The sequence below is a fragment of the Labrus bergylta genome, chromosome 18 (genome assembly GCF_963930695.1).
Source record: "Labrus bergylta chromosome 18, fLabBer1.1, whole genome shotgun sequence".
Taxonomy (NCBI): domain Eukaryota; kingdom Metazoa; phylum Chordata; class Actinopteri; order Labriformes; family Labridae; genus Labrus; species Labrus bergylta.
The window spans coordinates 23,671,294-23,693,924 of NC_089212.1; the positions used below are offsets into that span (position 1 = coordinate 23,671,294).

Consider the following 22,631-nt stretch of genomic DNA (forward strand, 5'->3'; position numbering starts at 1 on the left):
GAAAACATCTCTGCAGCAGCCACCTTGCACCACCCCTCCTCCCCTTCCTGTTCAGGGGTAAATCTCTCAGCTGAAGTGAGGGCAGTTTAAGTAGCACCAGAAAAATGACATCTCTCAGCTTAACCAAAGCTGACGTTTCATTCTCTGAGCAGTGTGAAGGAAAGAGAGGGAATGTTTGTCCTAAGCCAACAGCTGAGGACAGACAGTGAAGAGGGAATAAATGTTCTTCCTGACAATACAAATGCTGTTCCATGTTCCACACTTTTAAATGGCGTCTCTTATTATTTTACCTTTTGTCATGATGCTTTTGAATTTTTGTTCGTGTGAATCTGTGCTTGGAGATGTTGCACGAAGCAATACTTGGTTTGGTGGTGGGTGTTTTTATTGTAAGATAATTCAATAAATCGGTGTGTTTATCTGCTCCAATGGAAACAGCAATCTAGCTTGTTTCCATACTGTGCATTATTTCCAAAAGTAAGGGACATTAAAGGAACCAGCTGCATTTATTTTGGTGATAAGATAAGTCAGGCTTTCCCAACCGCGCATGGAATTCAAATGGGCATGTCTGAAACTTTGTATTTAATGATCAATTAAAAATATATTGTATATTAAAATATATTGACCACAGACTACTGTGGGCTATAGTCAATGACAAAACAAGAAACGTGCATAGACTCTGTCTGTCTGTCATCCATTGTGCAGAAATGTCGTCCCAGCCTCTCTTCCTCTGTCAACAATAATAAACATGAAAAAGCCTAAATGTGGTGTAAGATGAATGTTTACTTGCAACACAGTCGAAAAACTATTACATGACAGAAAACAAATTAATTTGAGCAAAAAGCTGGATGCGTTTTGAATGTCTGTGGTCCCCAGAGTTGTGAGTTGTAACTCATTGCGTTTTAAAAAAACCTTATTTTATTAAGAGCCGCTTCCAAACCTGTAACTGTCACCTGTCATTTTAGAATAGTGATCCACTGAGAGTGAATCTTTCACTGTCATTGTTGTTAAATGAACAAGCTGTACTAAAACGGAAAGCTTGACAGGGCTTGGCGACAGGAAGTGTGTCCTTGATTCGGCTGCCTCTAAACCAATGACTCATGGGGAACATCTTCTGAGTGAAATCCCCAGTGTTCAGTGATTGACTGCTTTGTTTCAAAGTAGGACAAAGTTTGTCTGAAAGTGGAAGTAAAGTTTTGTTTTAAAGTACAAGTTTTAAGTCAAATGAATAAAAAAAAAGACCAGATGTGAACTCTGGGGGGGGGGGGGGGGGGGGGGGGGGGGTTAAATAGCTGCTCCGTCATGCTCTCCTTTTATTTGTATAACTTCTGCTGACTCTGTTTAGTCATGGTGTTTGACGACGTTTGACCTACCTTTTCTCTGATCTCCAGTGCTCTCTTGCACAGAGGCTCTGCTTCTTTGTACTTTCCTCTCTTGCCATACAGGACAGCCAGGTTATTGAGGGTGGCAGCGACCTGAAAGGAACAAAAACAAATTAGTCATTTCAAAATACTTTTTAAACCCTTCGTCACCAACGTCTGTAACGTTTGTGCAACCGCAGGACTCCACCACAGCAGCGCAGTGCTTAATCTGGGGGTAATTAATGAGGAGGAGGAGGATGTGCAGATCTGAGAGTGATTGTGCTGGGCTGTCATTTGATCCTGATAAGCCGTAGGATGAATCTCCATAGTGCACTCAGGAGGAGGGAAACCAGAGGCGCGTGGAGGTCACCTCTGATCTCTGGTTCAGAAAGGATCTGGTGACCATGTGGGCAGAGTGGGAGGACAGGAAGGAGGGCGAAGAGAGGAGGGAGGTGTCTGAATGAGGGGAAGGTAATTTAGAAAGACCAGAGGAGACGGAGGTCAGGGCAAAAGGAGGAGGCTGTTGCATTTACAACCTTAATTGTCTTACTTTTCCAAAAGTGTTTTCCATGAAATTATCTGCTAAGCATGATTTATGTGGATCCTAATTTTACTGTAAAGATTTTAAAAAATCCCCATAGCTTCAAATATGACTATATCCGAGAAGCTGTTGAACACTTTTACGTGTCTAAGAAACTTCAACAGATGCTACAAAAGTCAATGATCAATCTTCCGCCTGGTCTGGTAACAGAAACTACTTCAGTGACTGTTCAATCTGAAGTGGGGTTGCATGTGGTACTAGTCAATAGAAGTGTATTAGTCACAGGAGATGCCAGGTCAGAGTAACAGAACAGAGGCTAGGCTATACTTTGCTTATCTGGGGTGGGATTTGCAACATAATTAAGCTATTTTTCAGAAGAACCAACCTGAAAAACAGGGTCAGGGTATATCAATGTCCATGGTTTGTGTTCTCCTTGTTGTCTAATAAAATATCAAAACCAATGTGAGAGTTTCAGTGTTACAAGCGCACTATGTAAACAAAAGTTTAAAGGGACACATTTTGTCAGAATTATGCCTTTACATTGATGATGTAGAGAGCTGCTCTGTCACTCATTCATCAAGATGGACAACTGAAATAATCTGAGATTTAATGCGTGTATTTTTGCCAAATATGCTGTCATGTACAGCTGGAGACCCAAGGAAGGAGATACTATAACAATGATTCTGGTACTCCAAATGTCCTCAAAAGTCCAAAAACACAACATCCTTCTGGTTCAGATGAAACAGGCTCTTCTTTCCCGTCACCCTCCTCCAGGTCTCCATGTCAAAAGCCCCAAAGCAGACCCCACATGGACTGTTCAGAACTTCATATCTAAATTGATGTGTGGGCAGAAACCGCAATCATAGGCTTCTAGTCTGTGACCCTCTTCTACTCTGAGGAGAGCTTCAGCACAACAGCACCCAGATGGGGGGTCTTTAACTATTTCAGTTCAGGCCTTCGCTGCATGGTAACTATACAGGTTTTCTGTTTTTTACAGGATAAACTAGTTTAACACTAGCATCACCCAACGAGTGAAGATACAGTTTCCATGCCAAGTCCTATTCCTCAGCTGTCGCTCAACGATCAAAGCTCCAGACCACCCAATCAGCCACTATGTAAACACAATGAAAATGTGATGTAGGGCTGCGCAAATAATCCCAAATCCCTGTTTTTTCCCAATAAATATGAAAATGAACTATATGTAAACAATGGCCATCCTTCACACCACGCAAATGAAGCTTAAGCTAGTTATTAGCTACCCTCAAATTCATAAGTACCAATTTTATAGGTGGAGAAAAGAGCTTTTCTGGTTTATTTGGGATTCAGTACTGACAGGTATTGTGTAATGATTGAAAAACATGAACATTTAAAGTGTTTGTATAAGGTAATATGCACTCTTCTTCATATCATTATCACAACACTGAGAAATATGCATTGTGCCAAAACGTTGTTCATACTGTGTAGATGATATGTGTGATGATACATGCATATTCAAAGGTGCTTGATCAAACCTGAGGTCTAGATCATGTTTTTGTCATGAATATCAGTCGCATCTAAAATTAGAGCCTTGATTTAAAAACCCTCTTTCACGACAGACAAACGGGAAAGTAATTGTAAGTGATTAAAAGTTTAAGAGACCAAGAGCAAGAGACCAAGTGAAAAGAAAAATTGTGATGAGACAACATAAAAAGAGAAATCAGTGTCAGATAATTTTCTGTATTGTTGCCAAAATGTCTCGTAAGAAATCACCTAAAGGAATCACTTCCAAAGGATCAGGACCTTGTGGCAGGATTAGAGAATGAGGTGGGAGGTGGGAGGGGAGAAATGGGGAGAGGGCTAACCTCAGTTTGACAAAGTGGTGAGTGACGGAGGTCCAGACAGTGGAGACACAGGCCTGCTGGAGTTAACACAGTTAGTGGATGTGCTGTTTGTTTACAGTCACACTGATGAACAGAGGTTAATGGGTTAGAGAACAGCCCCGGTTCAATTATTAATGAAACCTTTGTGTTTACTGGGATACGAGTTTGTTGTTGTTGCTGTTAGGTGGTTAAACTACACGCTAAAAAGGTGAAATCATAATTTTAGGCAGGTTATTTAATACAGCAGCAGACGTACGATACATCAAGTGGTGATTAAAATGAATCCAAATACCCGGCACAACCCAATGGGATAACATGATACAAAGTACATTACATCTAAAAGCAGCACTCTGACACGCTCTGGTAAATTCACGCTCTTTGTATCATGATGAGTGATAAGTAAAAACTGTAATTCAAAAACTACTTTGGCTGCCCTGTAATAATGGCTGTCTGCTTTGTTTGATGTGTTACCTGAAGGAGAGCAGAGTCGAGAAGTTTTAATGTACTTTATTGATCACCGAGAGGGAATTGGGACACTGCAGCAGCCACAAATAAATGCAGATCAAAGGGGGGCAGAGGGGATATTACAAAGAGAGTGAACTGACATGATGGTGGACGGCTCAGTCTAGCCAAAAGCAGCCTCAAAAGGTTTTGTTTCCATTAGCTGTAAAGGGACACTGGACATTTTTGGAAACATTTTATTAACTTTCTTGCTGAAGTTGAGATGAGAAGATTAATAACCCTGTACTTAAATGTGAAGCTTCTTCCTTGAGCTTGTTATGAATGACAATTAACAAAACAGCTGACTAGCTACTACACATAAAAAAAACAATAAAACATTTGGATTTTGGACGTTATTTATAAAGGTTTTGGATTAAGCATTAGATATTTAGTGTAAACTGGTGTTCTTTAGTGGATTTCATCATCTTCAAATAAAGCAAAGCAAGCTTTTAAGAGTATTTTATGCTAAGCTATGCTAACCAATCAATTGCTATTAAGTGCAGACATGAAAGTGCCAACAACCTTCTTATGCAACTCTCAGAAAAAAAGTGAATATGTATCGTCCCCATAATATGAAATAATCTCTAAAATGCTGTCACACATACGGACCAAGCTGCTTAAACCTGTCTTGTGTTTTTTTTGTGTTGGGGTTTTCAGCAATCGACAGCAAGGACTATCCACCCTTGGAAGCTATAACGTTGAACCCATACACGGGATAACACATCCCTCTGATCATAGTAGAGTCAGAAAAATAATACCATCCAACATTTCATAGCCAGAAAACTGAGCAGGACAAAATGACTTTGATGTAATTCAGAGGAGGATGTACTCACAGCTGGATGGTCCCTGCCTAGAGTCTTCTCCCTGATAGCCAGAGCATCATTCAGCAGGTTGGCTGCCTCCTTATATTTGTTCTGGTCCCTGACAGACAGGAGCAAACAGAGTCAGACACAATGACGCTAACACAGATGGACGGACAGAGCACACAAAGAAGATACAGAATGATAAACTATGCTAACAATTTCCACTTACAGTCCATTATTTTCAGGTGACATGGTTTAAAATACCTTTGCAGAAGTTCCCACAGTCCACATAACAGCCCACTGACGACAAGTAAACCCAGTCTTTCATTCCTCCAGGGTAACCAAACCAAAAACGTGACTTTTCAATGGACACGATTTATGGAAGTAAAAAAACATGTGTAAAATTCTTCTCCAGCTCTTGTGTGTTGATCTTTTGTTTTTTTGACCTGGGAAATTAACGCTTCCCCACTTCTGTTACAGTACTGTAAATCTTTGGCTGTGTCTGCTATGTTTGCCATGTTCTACTCCGAGCATTGAAAGGCATCCAACTATTATTTGGAGGGTCCTATAGAGGCCTGTCACACAGTGCTTTCAGAGCTGTTACCAAGGGTTTCAAGGAAAAGCCACCATGTTGTAATGGTGACAAACGAGAAGACATGCAATGTTTCTCTTCAGATTTTGTTAGCTCTGAAAGTATTTGAATCATGCTATTGAAGCAACAAGGTTAAAGGCATTCCTTTTATTGATAACTAGCAAACAGAGTCCCAGCATTCAGTTACAGGTTTCTCTCTCATATACTCCCCTCTGAGATTGTGGGAAGGCTTGTTAAATAATCAGAGTTGCCCGGAGACTTTAGGGATTTACGAGCTATTGAGGACTTTCATTTGCTAGAACAAAAGTGTTTTCAGCAAACTGAATATTAGTTCTCACTCTGTCTGCAGTTGTAAACTTTTAATGTCAACGTCGCAGTAACTAGACATAGAGAAAATTCTCTTCTCAAGCCACTTACAATCCAGACCGCATGAAAAATCACAGACTGGCTTATTCTGTTTCCAAAGAATTTAATTTCCTGTGGTCAATAAGACTTTCAACTTCTACTAAAGTCCTTTGTTAGTTTGAAACAACACCCCTGACACTGCCTCCTGGACTAAAGGATGGCCAGGAACATATTCTAGGAACCATATTTACAGAAAAGACTCACCTGTAAACAAGAGCTAGGATATTGAGCATCGTGGCCACATCAGGGTGGTCGTGTCCAGAGGTTTTCTCCAGGTCTTCCAAGGCCTGCTTGCAGAGGGGCACAGCCACCTCGTATCTGCCCTGAGAGGCGTACTGGATCACCAGGTTGTGGAGGGTCCTCAGACGGGCTGGGATTTCGTAGCCTCCCTGCTGGGCGGCCGCTGCTGCAGCACTGCCGTGAGTCGGCTGAACTAAAGGACACACAGGGGGAGATGGAGGGAAAGATTTAACATCAGGACACAAGTTGATTTTTAAACCAACGGCTCTTTATTCAAAATTTCTTAACAAATTTCTATTTATTTTCTACTTTTCTATCTGTAATGTTTTTGTAATGTTTACAGACTGAGCTAATGCAGCCCCCAAACTGTGATGAATACTGCTTTTCTGTTGCTACATTTAAAGTAATCTCTGAAGCCATTAATTATCCAAGTTCCCACAAATGAGCACAACAAACAAACACCATCTGGCTGCTAACATATGCCCTGCAAACAAGGTTATTTACACATAAACAATGTCCTCATTATGTTATGATGAACAGTAAATGTGGTAGCTACTGTGTACAGGGTCAGGAGGACTACTGTGATGTCTGTTATGACATGCAGTTTGTGTGTGTGTCTGACTGTGTGTAATAATGTGTGAAAGTGAGAGTGAGGGGTCAGGAAACCACCTGATGGGGTTTCTTATTAAAGGCAGTCAGCTCTATAGTTACTCTGAAAAAGAGTCGCCTCTTCTTAGGGCCGCCCATTGCAGTAATAGCACTGACCAGACGGACATTTTCAGACATTAAGTGATACCAGGTGTTCACAACCATTCACAACACGGCAGCCTGTCTTGACTTAACACCAGCTCATGGTAGAGAGAGGCGTTAAAAAGAAAAAACAAAAAAGGGCCTCAATTTCAGAACCGTCCTAAAGCATTTTAACAACACCTCAAAACGTCACGACTCAGCATTTACATCAATCGCCAGGTGCTGCTAATAACTAAATCAGTTTGGATTATCCACAGCGGCTAAGGAGGAAGTTATGAGCACTGCAGCTAAACAGTTATTCTGAGTAAACAAATTTGAAAATGAGTTATAAGCTGTTAGTCACCTGGACATAAAAGCGGTTAAAAATGGTGGAAAATGACGACAGATAGATGTGATATGTTCTTGTCTTAATACTTTCCTACGTCAATCATCAGTCATGTCTGGAGCTTTGTGTTTGAAGGACAGGAGGATGCTAAATCCCCCTCCAGGGAGAAGCTTAAGTGGCAACTTTTTGAGACATGTACAACAATCCAGAAAACACAAACATCCAAACCAAAAATGGCAGGTGCTGAGTCGAGCAAAAAAGACGCTTAAAATAAAGAGAAAGACGGATCGCACACTACAGGGCACCAATAATCCAGAAATTGATTTATTTCCTGGTGAAATACATTTCCTGAATACTGGAGCCATGTGGTGTGCGAGCAGTCTAACCTTTTGAGATATGTCATCCTTGCTGTGTCAACAAGTCATACATGTACTTGCAACAACTACAAAGCTGATTTTTCAAGGGGAAGCGGTAGAACAAAAGAATAGAAAGCTATATCAGACTCGGCTTTTCACCGATCTTTATTCCAATTTTAGTTCTTCCCGGAACATTTGGGGAGGTCAAACACTAAATCCCTTGGACCCCACTTTTAGAAATGTAACAGGAACATGACACTAAATCTTTACAAGATTTTTCTGGGATAAACAGAGTAAAGTAAATGACTATAAAGTAAATATTTGAGCCGAAAAATCACTGTGTAAGAGCCTTAGGCTAAATCTAAACAAAAGCAGAGCTGTCATCATCATTTTCAGCTTTTTTTCCAGCATTATCTTCTTCCAGCTGAGAGCAATATCCAAAAACCCCAAAAGCATTTCAGGCTGTGTGAATAAGCATAAGGGGAAAGATATCTTATCTACTTGTGCAGCACACTACACACAATAACACACACACACACACACACACACACACACACACACACACACACACACACACACACACACACACACACACACACACACACACACACACACACACACACACACACACACACACACACACACACACACACACACACACACACACACACACACACACACACACACACACACACACACACACACACACACACACACACACACACACACACCCCCCCCCCCCCCCCCCCCTCACACAGAGTATCATGCAGCTCCATTTCACACTGAGAGGATTAATGTCAGTGGAAGGAGCATTCAATGACGCGTTACTTCCCTATGCACCGGCAGATCCTGAATGCATCCTGATTTTCTCTTTCTGGGTACAGTTCCTCCTGCTCTGCTTTTCCATCCTTTGTCATCCATCTACTCATTCATTCAAACTCACACAGGGCTTAACAGCATTGCCTCCATTTCAGGTCTGTGTATTACTTCATGTTATTAACCAGCCGAGAGATTCAAGTATCCTTTCCCTCGCAGTTTTGAAATGTGTAAACAAAAAGCTGTTGCTTCTCACCCTCGCCAATACTTTCACCCTCTGTGTTTGTTATTATTTTTATACTTTGAGTTTTGTATTTACCTTCCTGACATGTAGCTACTTGTTAGTATTTACTGTAAACACTGACGAAGGTGTGAGTGGGAATGTGTGGGTGGGTGTGGGAGTGCAACAATGAGCACATAGAGGTGTTGATGAGTAAATGGGTGCGGGTGCATAATTACTGCATTACTCTGATTTATGATTATTAAAAGGTCTTAATCTCAAACCTCAACTACAATTACGGTACTAATAGTTCTTCAGGCTATCTGAGCCTCTGGCTTTTTGACTACTTAAGGTCCATTTCAACCTTGTGATGTAGTGATGCCAAAGCCAAATTTCATTTTGGGAGCGATAAAGAATATTTGATTAATTAATTATTTGTTCAAAGGAATATATATAAAAAAAAAAAAAAATTTGATTCAATCTAGAGGCTTATTTTTTCCAAAACATCTTGCCCCCTCTTTGGTATGAAATACTTAAATGGCTTTGTGAATGTATTTTCTTCTCTTGCACTTCTCTGCATGCAGCTCCCTGACTTATTTGATTTACAGCAATACGCTGATGTGATTATCTTAATAACACAGAAGGCAAACGTTTCATTTCTTCAATCATTATGCAGTATTGACGTCTACATGGCGGTCCCTTATATTGAGATTTATGCTGCATAAAGTTAATCTTATACTCTTTTCACCAACTCAATTCCTCTCTCACAGCTATATTCTATATTAAAGTCTCTCTCTCCTCTCAAGTCATAATTCAAACTTCGCTACAATGCTTGACACAGCAAAGGCTCGACTAACACTGCTAAGGAAAATGTTGAAGAATCGGCCTAATGTAGCAAATTTTCCGTCCGAAAAAATGAAGTCCTTTAATTGGAAACAGTATCCCAAAAACAACCTGTTCTGCTTCCTCAGCTTTTTAACCTGCACTGTAGTCATCATAATTCAAGCCAAAGCATAGAGAAGTCTCAATCAAAACACATGAAACACTATAAAAGTGAGGAAATACCACAGGCAGCTGTCTGGCTTGTGAAAAAAAGAAGCTGGGTTCAGCCAAGATGCTGCCTTAGAAAGAGCATCAGAGACGTGTGTGCTGCAACTATGTCGCTGAAATTATAGTCACTTGATAATCTTTCTCCATAAATGAAAAAATGATGTGTAGAGAGCTGAAATAAATGTTAAGATTAAATCTTTACTGCTTGATTTCTGAAAAGAAGAACATTTGGACTTGTAGCCGGCAGGTTAAATTAAACAGAAACAAAGAACTGGAGTTCACTGAGCTGCAGTCTGGCTCAAACAATGATTCCAAGAGTGTAAACAAGTCTGCTGTACAGCAATTCAAACTGGCTGACGAACTGATGCCAAGAGCCAAACGGGAATCACCTTGGTGCAAAAAGGGGATTTAGATAACTCATTGCCAAGTCTAGGAACAAACAGCTTGCTTGTTTTTTGTGCAGACCAGAAGCTTGCAGGTCAGTTGTCCCTATCTGTCTCAAAGCTGCTGTAAATTTCCGTTAATTCAGCCAAATTAGCGAGGTACTTGTTCTGGTGGGGCAATCGAGTTGGCAATAGTTATAATCTCGGTCAAATGAGGCTTTTGTAATCGGCCGCACAAAGGCAAACAGGCTAATGCTACGCAGAATTGTGTGATTTAATTTTCTTTCCTGTGGTGTAATGCCAACAAATGTTTATCCTCATATTCAAAGATGAATCATTTCAAAGCAACATCACTGTGATCTTGCCAAACATTATTTCACCTGACTGCAGTCACACAAAGAGAACACGCTGTAGAAATCCTGGATCTATATTACAACAATCTGGTCTGGGGGGTTTTCTCCCCATTTGGCCTCCCTCCATGCTTAACTAGGTCCTGACTAATGGGCCTGCACAGCCAGCACAGTTAAACTGCCTGGACTATTGAAAGACGGCCCCATCAAACACTGAGTGATGGGCAGGACATGAAGAGTGGGAGAACAGAAGAAACAGGGGTGTGTGTGTGTGTGTGTGTGTGTGTGTGTGTGTGTGTGTGTGTGTGTGTGTGAGCTTGGAAGAGAGAGACAGGCCAGGGCTTGTGTGAGAAGAGAGAGATGATAAAACAAAGCACGACAAACACCTCAGTCTGATCTATTCTGACTCACGGTACATCAACTGAAGTCACCAGTTTCACTGCTGTGGTATGAAAACTTTAAATATTCTTATCATGTAAAGTTGCTACCTACAGTAGTGAATTCTACTTTGTCCCAAGGCCTGGAACTCCATGTCATATTTAGGGTTCAGGACTGGAGATACTTGAGAAATCAACCAGAGTGGAGGGAAAAAGAGGAAGTTGGAAAACTTACTTCCTGGGGCTTGGTCATCCTGGTCATCTGGGAAGAGATCGTCCAGAGTTTCTTTACTTGAGTCGGAGTCCTTCTCCTCCTGAGAGGGGAGGGAAAGAGGATAAGATGGAAGGGAATGGAGAAAGATACAAGGCGGTGAATACAATTACTAAACGCTACTTTTATATCTGCAGATGTAGCGGTTCTGACGCCTTGTTCCAGTCAAGCACATTCAATCAAAAGTTATACCAGCGTGTGACAAAATGTGTCCCATTGCTGAGGTCATTATTGTACAGTGTTTGTCATGTTATCCACTTCTCACTACATATTAAAACCTGTAGATTTCCCTTCAGCCCTGCCTGGTTATAGACATTTCTCCCAGTAGTGTCAGCTAATTATTGGTGTAACCACATGTATACTTTCATAACCGACACAAACCCACTGCAGCAGATAGTACGGCTGTATTTGTCATAACTAGATGGAACGTGATGCATTTTTATCATGAATTTAAAGTATTTTGATTTATTCCCGCTGGTTGGATACCATCTTATTGATATTCCTTTTTATGGAAATGTTATGGAGTATGCTTCTGAGTCCCCTTGTGTCCTCTGAACCAATACCACTTTGTTCTTTCATTACCTATACTAGAGCTCAGGTTACAGTGGTACAATTCAAGTAATCTCCTACTCCTAATTGTTAAACCTGAGTACATCACCCATAAACTCACTTGAACCATTGTTATGTAAGCCAGCCAGAGGACGACTTTTGCTGTGGCTCCTAAAATAGAGTCAACAACTCGCTGTGACTAAGTGAATGAAACTGATAGCAAAAACAGAATTATACTGACAGTGAGAATGAAGCTGGCTCAGTCACTTCACGGCTGATATCTGATACCCTTAAAGCTCATAGAGATCTACTGTATCGGTAACCTGTTCCAGGAGTTTCTTTGATTTGGAGTCAGGCTTAAACCGTATGTCGTCTGGTAAAACAAATTAAACACAAGGGCACGATGAACAGGTGAGAACATGACCTGAGCACTCACTGATGGGGACAGGTCCTCGTCGTACTTCTTCAGCTGGTTCATGAACTCCAGGTGCTTCTTTTCCTCCTCCAGCTGGGCCACGCTTTGCTCGCTCTTCTGCAGTTTCTGCTGCGTCCCGGCCAGCTCGTCTCTCAGCCACTGGTTCTCCTGACAGAGCCGGCGTACCTGAGCCCGGAGCTTCTGCTTCTCGGACTCCACCGAGCTCAGGTGGCTGGACAGCGCCATCATCACCTGGGACAAAGAGGAACGTTGCTTCATAGTTGAAGAATAACAAAATCCAATGGGAAAAATGTTAAGTCTGTCTTTGAGGTGATCAAGTAGACCGTAAATTTCTTGTATAAATGGTCTTTACAACAAAAATAATAGGAAGTCTTCCAAAAAGAACAATTAATTTCTGGTTCTAGTTAAGATGGAAATCAATCTCTGCACACCTGAATGTGTGATGAGGGTGGCACTAATTGAGAGCATTCAATTTTACATTATCCTAATACCAGGAAAATTCATACAAAAGGAGCTGTGCTTCAATAACACCCACAAATGACTAGTTTTTGGTCTCAAATAGTAACAGATTCAGTGGCATGTTGTGTAAAGTAGGGTGCTTAAAACTGCCAGGGATGAGAGTACATTCCCCACCATAACTAAATATGTGTACACTTGTGTAACAGTGAGGCACTATGGGTAAAAGCATCCACCTAATAGTAGAGGTTTTAAGGTGAAATGGTGAGAGGGGTGTAATTATACTAAGAGTTTCAAGACATAGAGACAAGAATTAGGTTGAAAAATATGAATTAACTGTACTTTACCCGGAATGCGAGCTACCCAAAAAAAGCTGAAGGTGGATATTAAGAGTCTGCAGGGTGCAGTGTATTAAACAAAGTCTGCAGGGGATTGAGATGAGATTCAAAAACTGACTCATCAGTGACTCATAGGTCATGTTTGCCAACTGAGAGATGACACAACAATATCTGGAATTCGCTGAAAAATTAGCATTTTTAAAATGTTTCACTTCTGATCTCTTCTTTTCAGAGAGGGTAAATGGTGGGCGACAAGAAAAAGAAAACGGTCAAATGATGGATCGCTTGAAAAATGAATTCTCTGCACTGGACTGGAATTTCTGCAAAAGCTTCTTATTATGAGTCTGTTATTATGAGCATTATTACAGAAACTGTTAGCTAAAAGCAAGACCGCACCAACTGCATTTTTTAAGTGTTTCAAAACGTCTGATGCTCCTCTATCTCGTGAAACAGTCGCTTGAAATTAGTAAAAAGAAATCTTAAAAATGCTTTTATCTCCACACTGTTTCGAAAGTGGAACAAATACTAGAGTACCAGTGGACAATCCTTACAAAAGAAAACGTTAAAAAAAAGTAACGTACCTGTGCCTCACTCAGCCCGAGCTCCAGCATCTCCATGGACTTGCGGATCATGTGGGACTTCTCCTCCACCAGCACGCCCTCCTCATCCTGCTTCAGGCATCTCAGCGTGCCCAGCAGGCCCTCCAGGATGGAGTGGTGCTCCTGTTTCAGGGCCTCCAGCCCCTGGATCACCTGCTTGGTTCTGGAGATGATCTCATCCTGGGACAGCTTCTCCCCAGGGTCCTCCTCCTCCTTCACGCACACCATGGTGGACATGTCCTCACGCATTCTGCAGATTGGATGACAGAAAGGAAGGTTAACTTCAAAAATGAAGTGTTAATCCAGTTTTAGGTTGCTCTACTTTTTAACCAACTTCTATAAAAACTCCTGTGAGGAGTTTTTAGCCTGTTAGACACAGCCTATGACCCACAAAAGAAAACATCAGCATTAAGATTGAATAATGCCGCTTACCATTTAGCTGGCTAGGTGGCATTTTCCAGGGCAAAGATTTGCGCATTAGACTTTTTAAATAAAGCAGATTTTTATTCCAAAAAACCCACACTACTAGTACATGTTCTGGAGACACCAGCTAAGAGATTAGAGGTACCATTTTGTTCACAGGGGTCACCAAAAGATTCTGAAATAATATTAATCACATTAATCAGACAAGGGCTGCCTCATAGAACAAACAAGATGCTCCTCCGAGGAAATCATAAGGGGAGATTATGTCCTTGAGCCTGATAAAAACAGACAAACTTAAAGCAGTTCAGCGTCATCAGAAGACCCCAAACTCATTGACATTTGTATATGCGTGTGTTGTGACTGAATGGTTGCCACAGTCCTTGATGGCACCTTTGGCAACTATGATTGTTACCATTAATGCCAACAAAGAATCTTGAACTTGAGGTTGAATAAGACTAGTTAACGTATGTCGCTATGAAAGGTTTGGAGACACACACAGCAGAAAGAGGGAAAGCCTCTTCAGGGAGTACGAGATAGGTGTTTAACTAAAAAAAAAAAACAGTGCAACGTATTGATTATTGTACAAAGACATAATTAATGGGCAAACACAAACCCTTCTCTTTTCATTCAAATTGTATCCTCCTCTGGTTTAATGGCCATCTCAAAGCCCTTTACAGCCCTGTAAGGGATTCATCCCACTTTAAAATCAATACATGCCTCAGGATGAGAAACAACGTTGTCTTTAAGAAAAGGTTAGACCCATGTGTTAGTGAGCAGACTAGTTAGAGGTCTAAATGTCTCAGTCAAGAGATTTGATGAGACAAGTTCATGCCTCCCTTTTCAAATACACACAAGGTGGCTTTGGGTTAAGCGGTGACTGAACCACCTGGTTGAAAAAGCTCAGTGCTGAGTGAGAGCAGCAGAAAAGATAACAGAGGTTAAATCTATTGTGGTGGGTTTAAAATGCTGTTTGAAGTGCACTAAAAAGAACTCAGGAGTCGTCACTTAAGGTGCTTTAAGAAAAAGGAAAAAACTGGTGCTTTGGTGCGGCTGTGATGAAAAGCATGAACCACACCGCAGCAGACGTTAAAGCTGCAGGCTGCTGACAGCTTAAATCCAGATCCGAGGCCTGTGGGCTGCATGTGGTTTACAGATACAGACAGATATGAGGTGAGGATGGTGAGAAAGGAAAACTCTGAAAGAAAGTATAAGAAAACTTAAGGTTAAAAATTGTCTTCCTTTATGTCTTTCCAGGTAGATATTTAGTGCGATAACACCTGCAGTTATAACGGATGATTTCTTTGTTTAGCAGAAAAATGTGTAGTCTTCTGACACCAGCACCATCATTTGATTTTTGGTGGTTGTGCCATGCATGAGGTTGTTTCAGCTTGAAGTTTAGTCTCCATCAAGCTTGCATCAAAAACTGGCTACAAAACTACAATATACATGCTGGAAATGACCCCAAAAAAAGTGCAGATGATATTCAATTACAGCAGCTTATAATAAAAATTCGACTAAAGATTTGAAGTCTTTTTAAAGCTTTGGTACTTTTAATTAAAAAAGATCAGTCACAGCGTCAATAACGGAGATTGTGTCATTTTAAAATACGTGGTATCAAAAAGCATTAAAGTAACGAGTATTTTAGCAACCTGAGGCCATGTTAAGTTTTACTCCATGTCCACAGTCACGACTCGTAAAGATTTCATTTGGTACTCTCCACACAGCTTCCCCAAGCTAGCATAGTGGTGACTGCCATCTAATGCAGGAAATAAACTCACAGTTGAAAAGTAGTTCATTCAACCCCACTTCAAAGATTCTGGACAAGCCTTTCAAAATCAGCCTTGCCTTGGACTTGTTTTAATCCGACCAAAAACCTACTTAATTGCAACACAACCTGAGACAAAGTTCAAGTCAGGTATAATTTTGCAATTTTTTAGAACTTTGACTACTAATCCTCCACTGAAGTTACAAAATACTGCACGGCAAAATAATACGACTTATTCATTTTCATGTTTCATATCTCCAGTAATAATCAGTTTCTTAGTGCTGCCGTAATACCGCCATAGCACATAATCAGATCCTGAATCAGCCTCGTTATTTAAGGAAGAAGGGATGGTAAAAATGGATGCTATTATCACGCATATATTAGCCAAACATTGGTTAATAGTATCTGCTCCTCTGACATTGACCCACAACACACTCCCTATGCACTTTCCACCCACTCTGTCCTGACTTTCTTTGCTCTGTATTCATTACACGCATTCACAAACTTAAGAGGATTATGACTGAGCGCTTCAGCAGCAGTTGTAGCGAGCTGCCTAATAAATCTCTGCAAGCAGCAAAACTGAAACTGCAAACACAAGCTCTGCTGAATAATCACAGAAACACTGACTGAAGTAAGGCAGACACTCTTGGGTGTGACAGACTTATCCTTAATGTTGCAATGCCACAATGAGTTCAGACAGTTAGCCAACCTCTGTAAAAAAACAATAAACTGCAATGGTGCCAGCCAGGTAAGGACAGCAGACTTGTCCTGAATTGCCTCAAATTTCACATTGTAATTCAAGTGTGGAGAAAAATAAAAGATAGCCGGGAGCGGCAGAGAAAGGAAGAACTATAGCCCTGATCACTCCATGTGACACGGCAACCAAGCCTGCAGCCTATCAGCTGACAGCAGAGCAGGAAACTGCCGCTGTGTGCAAGAGCAGATGGAAAAACAGCAGCTCCAGGTGAGCAGAGCTTTGCAGCTGCCTGCATGAGGGGATTTTCAGTAACATTAACTTGACAACAACCTATATATAGATTTGAATTTCTATCTGGTCATCCCAACATTGATGGGAACCACTAAAGGGTTGAACAGGCTCAAGTTCTCAATTTCAGCTGAAAAGAGGAATCCTGGGTGAATTTTTTTGTTTGCTTATTGCAGTAATAGCTATATGAGTTTAAATCAAGCAGCTAGCAGTCTAACACTTTCATTTTTTATTTACATGAAGCAGGTAACCAGCCGTCATTTGAAGTTTTTAATTATATTTCCTAGAGCAGATGGGCTACTCTGTAGTAATAACCTGCAGCTGTGGCCAGCGATCAGTTAATTAGGAGAAAGCACATCATGTTAGTTAACTGTAGTGTTTCCTTCATGTTCATGCAGATGCCAGTCCCTCGCTGTAATAAATAAGCTGGGGGAAAAAACACACTTACACAACACCTCACTATGAGTAGAAACATATGCTAACGGATGTAGATGTAAAAAAAAGAAAACGCAAAAACATCTGAACATATTGCCAGGGATTCCTCAGCATCAATCAAAGATCAGTGCTTTATAGAACAAATCACAGAGTGAGGTTGAATTTCAACTGTTGCACCAAAAACTGCAAAGAGAGAAAACAGACAAGTATCACTGCAGGCTGTGTAACACAGAAGTGAAAGTGACAGCACGAGCTTTTCTTCCTTAGCTGATCCAACCACAACATTCTAATTCTGGCTTCAGATGAGTCTCAGAACACAAAGCACCACAGGGAAAGGCAGAGAGACGAACTTCTGATGTTAACTTTTGAAATGGTAAATAGCTGGTTTGAAGCTGCTGAGGGCCCGGGGGACTCTGCATCTCTTCATATAAGCAGGTTAAGGCTGATTGGGAGGTTGAGGGAGGCTGAGTAGGGGGGTGGGGTATGTACTGAATGAGGATGGAGCCAGCAGCAGGAACAATCTTAGTCAGCGATGTGTGGGCTGATAGTCACCAGATGATAAGAGCTGTGATTCATTTCCACATTTGAGCAGAATGAAAAGTCTATGAGACACAGGGAGCCTCAATGTGTGTCCTCGCTCTCTTTCCACCATCAAAATAAAAGTACAGCTGTTCTACCTGGGGGCTGTCAATGAAAACATTCTGGTATAAATAGTTTTAAGAACTGGTTAGGGTGATTAACAACTCAAACTACTTCTACAATACCTGAGAACAACACAGAGAGCAGAAAACCTATGCCACACCACAGTTCTGTAGCAACAAGCTTAAAATTATTTATAGAAAGTCAAACGCTGAAAACACAACAGCTATGAACACTAGGCAACAAAGATTACATAAAAATTCAGAAGTAAAACACAAGACTCTTTCACATTGATACCTTAAATAGGAATCACATATTCACCTGCAGTCCTTGACAGGTTGATGGCATAAAAAAAAACTAAGATTGGAGCTTGTCAGGGCACTGGTTTAAATGGGTTTGGGAGAGCAGGCACCCTATGTACAGAGACTTCAGTCCTCATCGCACCAGTGACAGGTACAACTCCCGATCCTGACAGTATTTGGTAGATGCCACCCCCCCTTCTCTCTCACTCTCTCCCAACTTATCCTGTCTCCCTCAGGCTGTCCTGTCCAAATTCAAATTTAGAGCGTCGTCACTAGCTTTGTCTGAATTTTAACTTGCTGAGCAATTTGTGATCCTTACTGGTTTTGAAAATGAGAGAAACTTTACACATATTCAGTTACCCCTCTCAATACCAGACAGATGATCTCGGACAAACATCGCTATACTGACAAAGGTCCCAGCACGATTTTATCCTTTGAATTGGGTCCAACCCTAACCAAGAACTTGTGTAGTCTGAGCCAAGCTTAATACGTTTTTTTATTATAATGACTTAAATTATGACACAAGCTGCATGTGAAAAATACCTGATTAGAGCAGTGGAAGTAAAACTAGACTAAACTACAAAACAATGACCTACTGTAAAGCTGTTATAAAACTTTGGCAACATTTAGAAAACTTGCAGAGTCAGGTGATAATAAGTAAAGTTATACACTCACTATTTATATCAAAAAACAACTATAGCCACTTTAAAATAATCAAAGTTGTTAATCATGTGCTGTTCCTGTTGCCCTTTAAGTGATAGTTCATGTCTTTAAGGATGTGATTTCACTATTCATGCAAAGCAACAGTCTTACAAACAATCAAGTCGTTTATATTAAAGTACAATAACGGCATTAACTTCAGAGACCAAGGAAAGGGTTAAGAAATCAGGCAGTCAGGAGACATGATGCTGCATCACTGAAAGACAGGAAATGACAACTATGATTGGTATTAATAATGGATTTAGTCTGGTGTATATGGAGTTTAGTTTGAACTCAATCTAAATAGTCTTTACACAGGATGAACATATCTGTCATTTTGTGTAGATTAATTACCTTCAGCAAGGCGGTGTTAAACTATGAGTCGTCTCCTAAAATAAGTAACCAGCTACTTCTGGTAAGCTCTCACATGAGGGGCACAATGGAGTTTTTCATTCCTACGAGCGAGCCTTGGGCGAGAGATGAAATGTATCACTTGAATCACTGAAGTACTTTAAGATGCAATGATCTACAGAGACAGTAGTAGGCATCGCTCTTTGCTGCAGCACCCCGAAGGCTGAAAGATATCAAGAGAATATAATGGATGTGTTTCTTACACAGGGACCGACTTTGATATAGAACTTGTTCCAAACTCTCCACTGATTGATTTTGGGATTTATGACTGTGTTGCAAAAACTTGGCAAAAAATAACTCTGTGTTTGTGTAAATCCCTCATGATTCCCTTATTAGGCAAAACAGTATTTCTGCAAAATCATTCTGCATAGAAGTACATTAAACAATTACACTAGAGTTATAATGTGATTCAGGACATCATACATCCCATTCTTTGACGTTCTCATGTATGTTTTGGGACACTACATGATCCTTAGACAGATACAGGTCGGACATTTAGCAATGCGACCTTGTCTGAGCAATCAAATCAGAACTCTATGCGACTATTACATCATGATAGATCGACATTTGTTTTCATTTTGACCTTGAGCTGACAGACTTGATTTAAAGTTTACCTTGACACAGGGATCTTTCCATGAAGCCTATAATGTCTCACCCCACCTCTATTAGCTACGACTGTGCATCCACACAAGCTTCAATACAAAATTAGCAACCATTTCTAAACCAAAAAAAAGCCATAATTTAAATTTGACTTTCTTTCTCCTCCTCGTTATTATCATCCCCCTCCCAATTCTCTGATTGCAACTTGTAGGTGCTGATTTCACTGGCCTCCAATCTAACTACTTTATGACAGCATGTGGCATGTGACAGCTTTGTTATTGTTTTTGTTGCCATATCTAAAAAAGAACATGAACAGCCAACAGTAACAAAAATCCAGCAGATACTTGAAGTAGGCTCTTAGAATTTGCTTTGTGTTTCTTTGAAAACTACAGAAATATTAGCAAGCACTACATTAGTATAGGGTACTGGTAATTACAAATCTGTAATATTCATATTTGTGGAGCATTAAAAATGAAGTATGAGCAAGGGAGAAGCTCAAATGTTTATCCGAAAAGTACTTATCTGGAGGTACTTTGTATTAAACTACAAAAGGGAGTGGCAGGTTTAAAAAGCTTTGTTGTTGGGTGCTGCTCTGAATGCAATATGTATATTTATGCAATATAATACATGCATTATTACAACAAAATCTGCTGCAATAACAGGTAGTTATCATTTCCTCACAGTCAAGCAGAGATCTTTTGGGAGCTGAGCCAACAACAAGCTGTGGGGGGGGGGCAGAGGGGTGTAAACCTGCAGGTTGCCATGAGTCCTCCTTTGGATGCATTAATAAACATTAAAGACTGCAGGCAGCAGGGCAACGAAAGTATTTCAGGAGCAGTACTTGTATGTGTATATTCCTGAGATTTATATCATTCAGTGGGGACTAAAAGGTTGTTTATGTTTTTATGGAATCTCAAATATTCATATACACCTCACAGTCTTGTTTTTTTTTTCCCCGATCCCAGCTGTGCGTATTCACACTGAGATCCACTGTGTCTCTGAAGCCGACGCCTCAACACAGGCAGCTTTCTTCCACAGCTCCTGATCCTGCTCTGAATATCAATGAATGGTCATCAGACACAGCTAACTAATCACATGACAAAATTCAACATCATGGTTTAGGGGGTGCTGCTGCAGCGGCCAACAACAAGTGCATCTTTTTCCACCAGCTGACAGACATGAAGCCCTGTCCCATATCGGCTGCTTTATCCGAGCTATGTCGCTTGCAAAATGGATTAACCTGAAGAACCAGTTATCCAACACTTCCCCTGTCACTGAGAGTGCTAACTACCAGCCAGCCCTCTCAAAGACAGTTAATGTCACTGTAGTAAGTGGAGAAACAGCAAACCCTCCTTTGACTGGTTTATAATATTTTTTATATTTATTTTTTTTGTATTTTTTCTTATCTCTGAAAAAAATGAAATCTAGCAGGATTGCTAGAAAGATTAGTGCTGACTTATCGAAATTCTTGTTGTTTTGATTTCTGGCCCTTGTTGACGTTTTTTTCCAGTTTGTTGTCTGTTTACCTTTACCTGATGTTTTCTTTTGGAAAAGTTTGATTTTTATTTATTTATTTATTTTATATGTAACCCCCCCTAGTCTTGATTTATGTTTGAATTAACTTGTTCCTGTGCATTTTGCTGTTGTATGTTCATCCTCTTCAAGAGTTTGTGTTAACATTTTTTGCACATGTTAAATTTGTCAATAAAGACGGTTAAAAAAAAGACAGTTAATGTGCTTATGGCGGCGTCTAATTCCTGAAAACCCAACATAAACACACAGCACTAGTCAAATGAGAAACAGTTTTGTAACATTCATTTCTAAATTACACAACACTATTAATTCAAGTTATTAATGTCTGACTTAATGACAGTTGAGGAATCGTTAAAAAAAAAAAAAAAAAATGTGTTAATTAGCTAATAACACCAATCCAGGAAATAGACGGGGCCCGTTCTTACCGTTCTATAGGACATCCGTTGCCGATGTAGCGGGACGATATCGCCGGTTTTCTCGCCTCTTCGCCCTTTAAATTGAGACTTTTACAAGTGGATAGTGTTTTTTTCCGTTTCCCGACACCGTGGGCAATAAAATTAAAACGTTAAAAAACAGAATGTCCACACTGTCTCCGGGGTTGCGTCTATGATTTGCCGACCGGGCTTCACTGCATCAAACCGCCGTTAATGATGACCAGCTAGCTTACATAGCTACTAGCAGCCCGACTGTCAGACACACCGCGTTTAGTCGGAGCCCATGCGGGAAAAAGACGGCTCTCCTTCGGTTCCATGGCAGGAGCAGGTCCGTGAAAACTAACTTGATAGTGGCTTCATGGGTCTGAATAGAAAAGTTGACTGGTCGCACATGAAGATGACAGCTCGGCTGGTCCGCTGACTGACTGACTGCGCGGTGCGTGAAAATGGCGTTACCCGGTGGCCCCGCCCCCTCCCCTCTCTCCATCTCTCTCTCTCTCTCTCTCTCTCTCTCTCTCTCCCTCTCTCTCTCTCTGTCTCTCTCTCTCTCCCTCTCTCCATCTCTCTCTCTCTCCATCTCTCTCTCTCTCTCTCTCTCTCTCTCTCTCTCTCTCTCTCTCTCCCTCGGTAATGATGTCATCGCTGCCCGGATTAAAGGGGAAGCTGTGGTGCAAATTGAGCAGCCAGATTTACTCGATGACAGAGGTGGAGGAAGTAGACATGTGCTTCAGTAAAAGTAATAATACCACAAAATAAAAGTTCTTACAAAGTAAAAGTGTGTAGGTTCAATCATGATGCTGCACTTTATGACAAATAAAGCATTAAAGCTA

The 22,631-nt window shown here is 40.8% G+C and overlaps 1 protein-coding gene across 5 annotated transcripts in view; it reads right to left on the reverse strand.

Annotated features, from left to right (window-relative positions):
* The window catches only part of klc1a (kinesin light chain 1a), a 48,847-nt gene extending 26,589 nt beyond the window's left edge, over positions 1-22,258 (reverse strand). For 2 of the 5 annotated variants that reach the window (XM_029282092.2, XM_020657601.3), the window contains exons 1-7: positions 21,793-22,258; positions 13,558-13,825; positions 12,183-12,413; positions 11,162-11,240; positions 6,264-6,492; positions 5,093-5,180; positions 1,371-1,472 (exon numbers count right to left, since the gene is read on the reverse strand). In XM_029282092.2, coding sequence (XP_029137925.2) covers positions 1,371-1,472; positions 5,093-5,180; positions 6,264-6,492; positions 11,162-11,240; positions 12,183-12,413; positions 13,558-13,824 — 996 coding nt within the window. In that variant the 5' untranslated portion in view covers position 13,825; positions 21,793-22,258. The remainder of the gene's footprint in view (positions 1-1,370; positions 1,473-5,092; positions 5,181-6,263; positions 6,493-11,161; positions 11,241-12,182; positions 12,414-13,557; positions 13,826-21,792) is intronic. The other 3 variants (XM_020657602.3, XM_020657603.3, XM_020657604.3) reach the window with 3 other exon arrangements.
* Between the last annotated feature and the right edge of the window lie 373 nt (positions 22,259-22,631).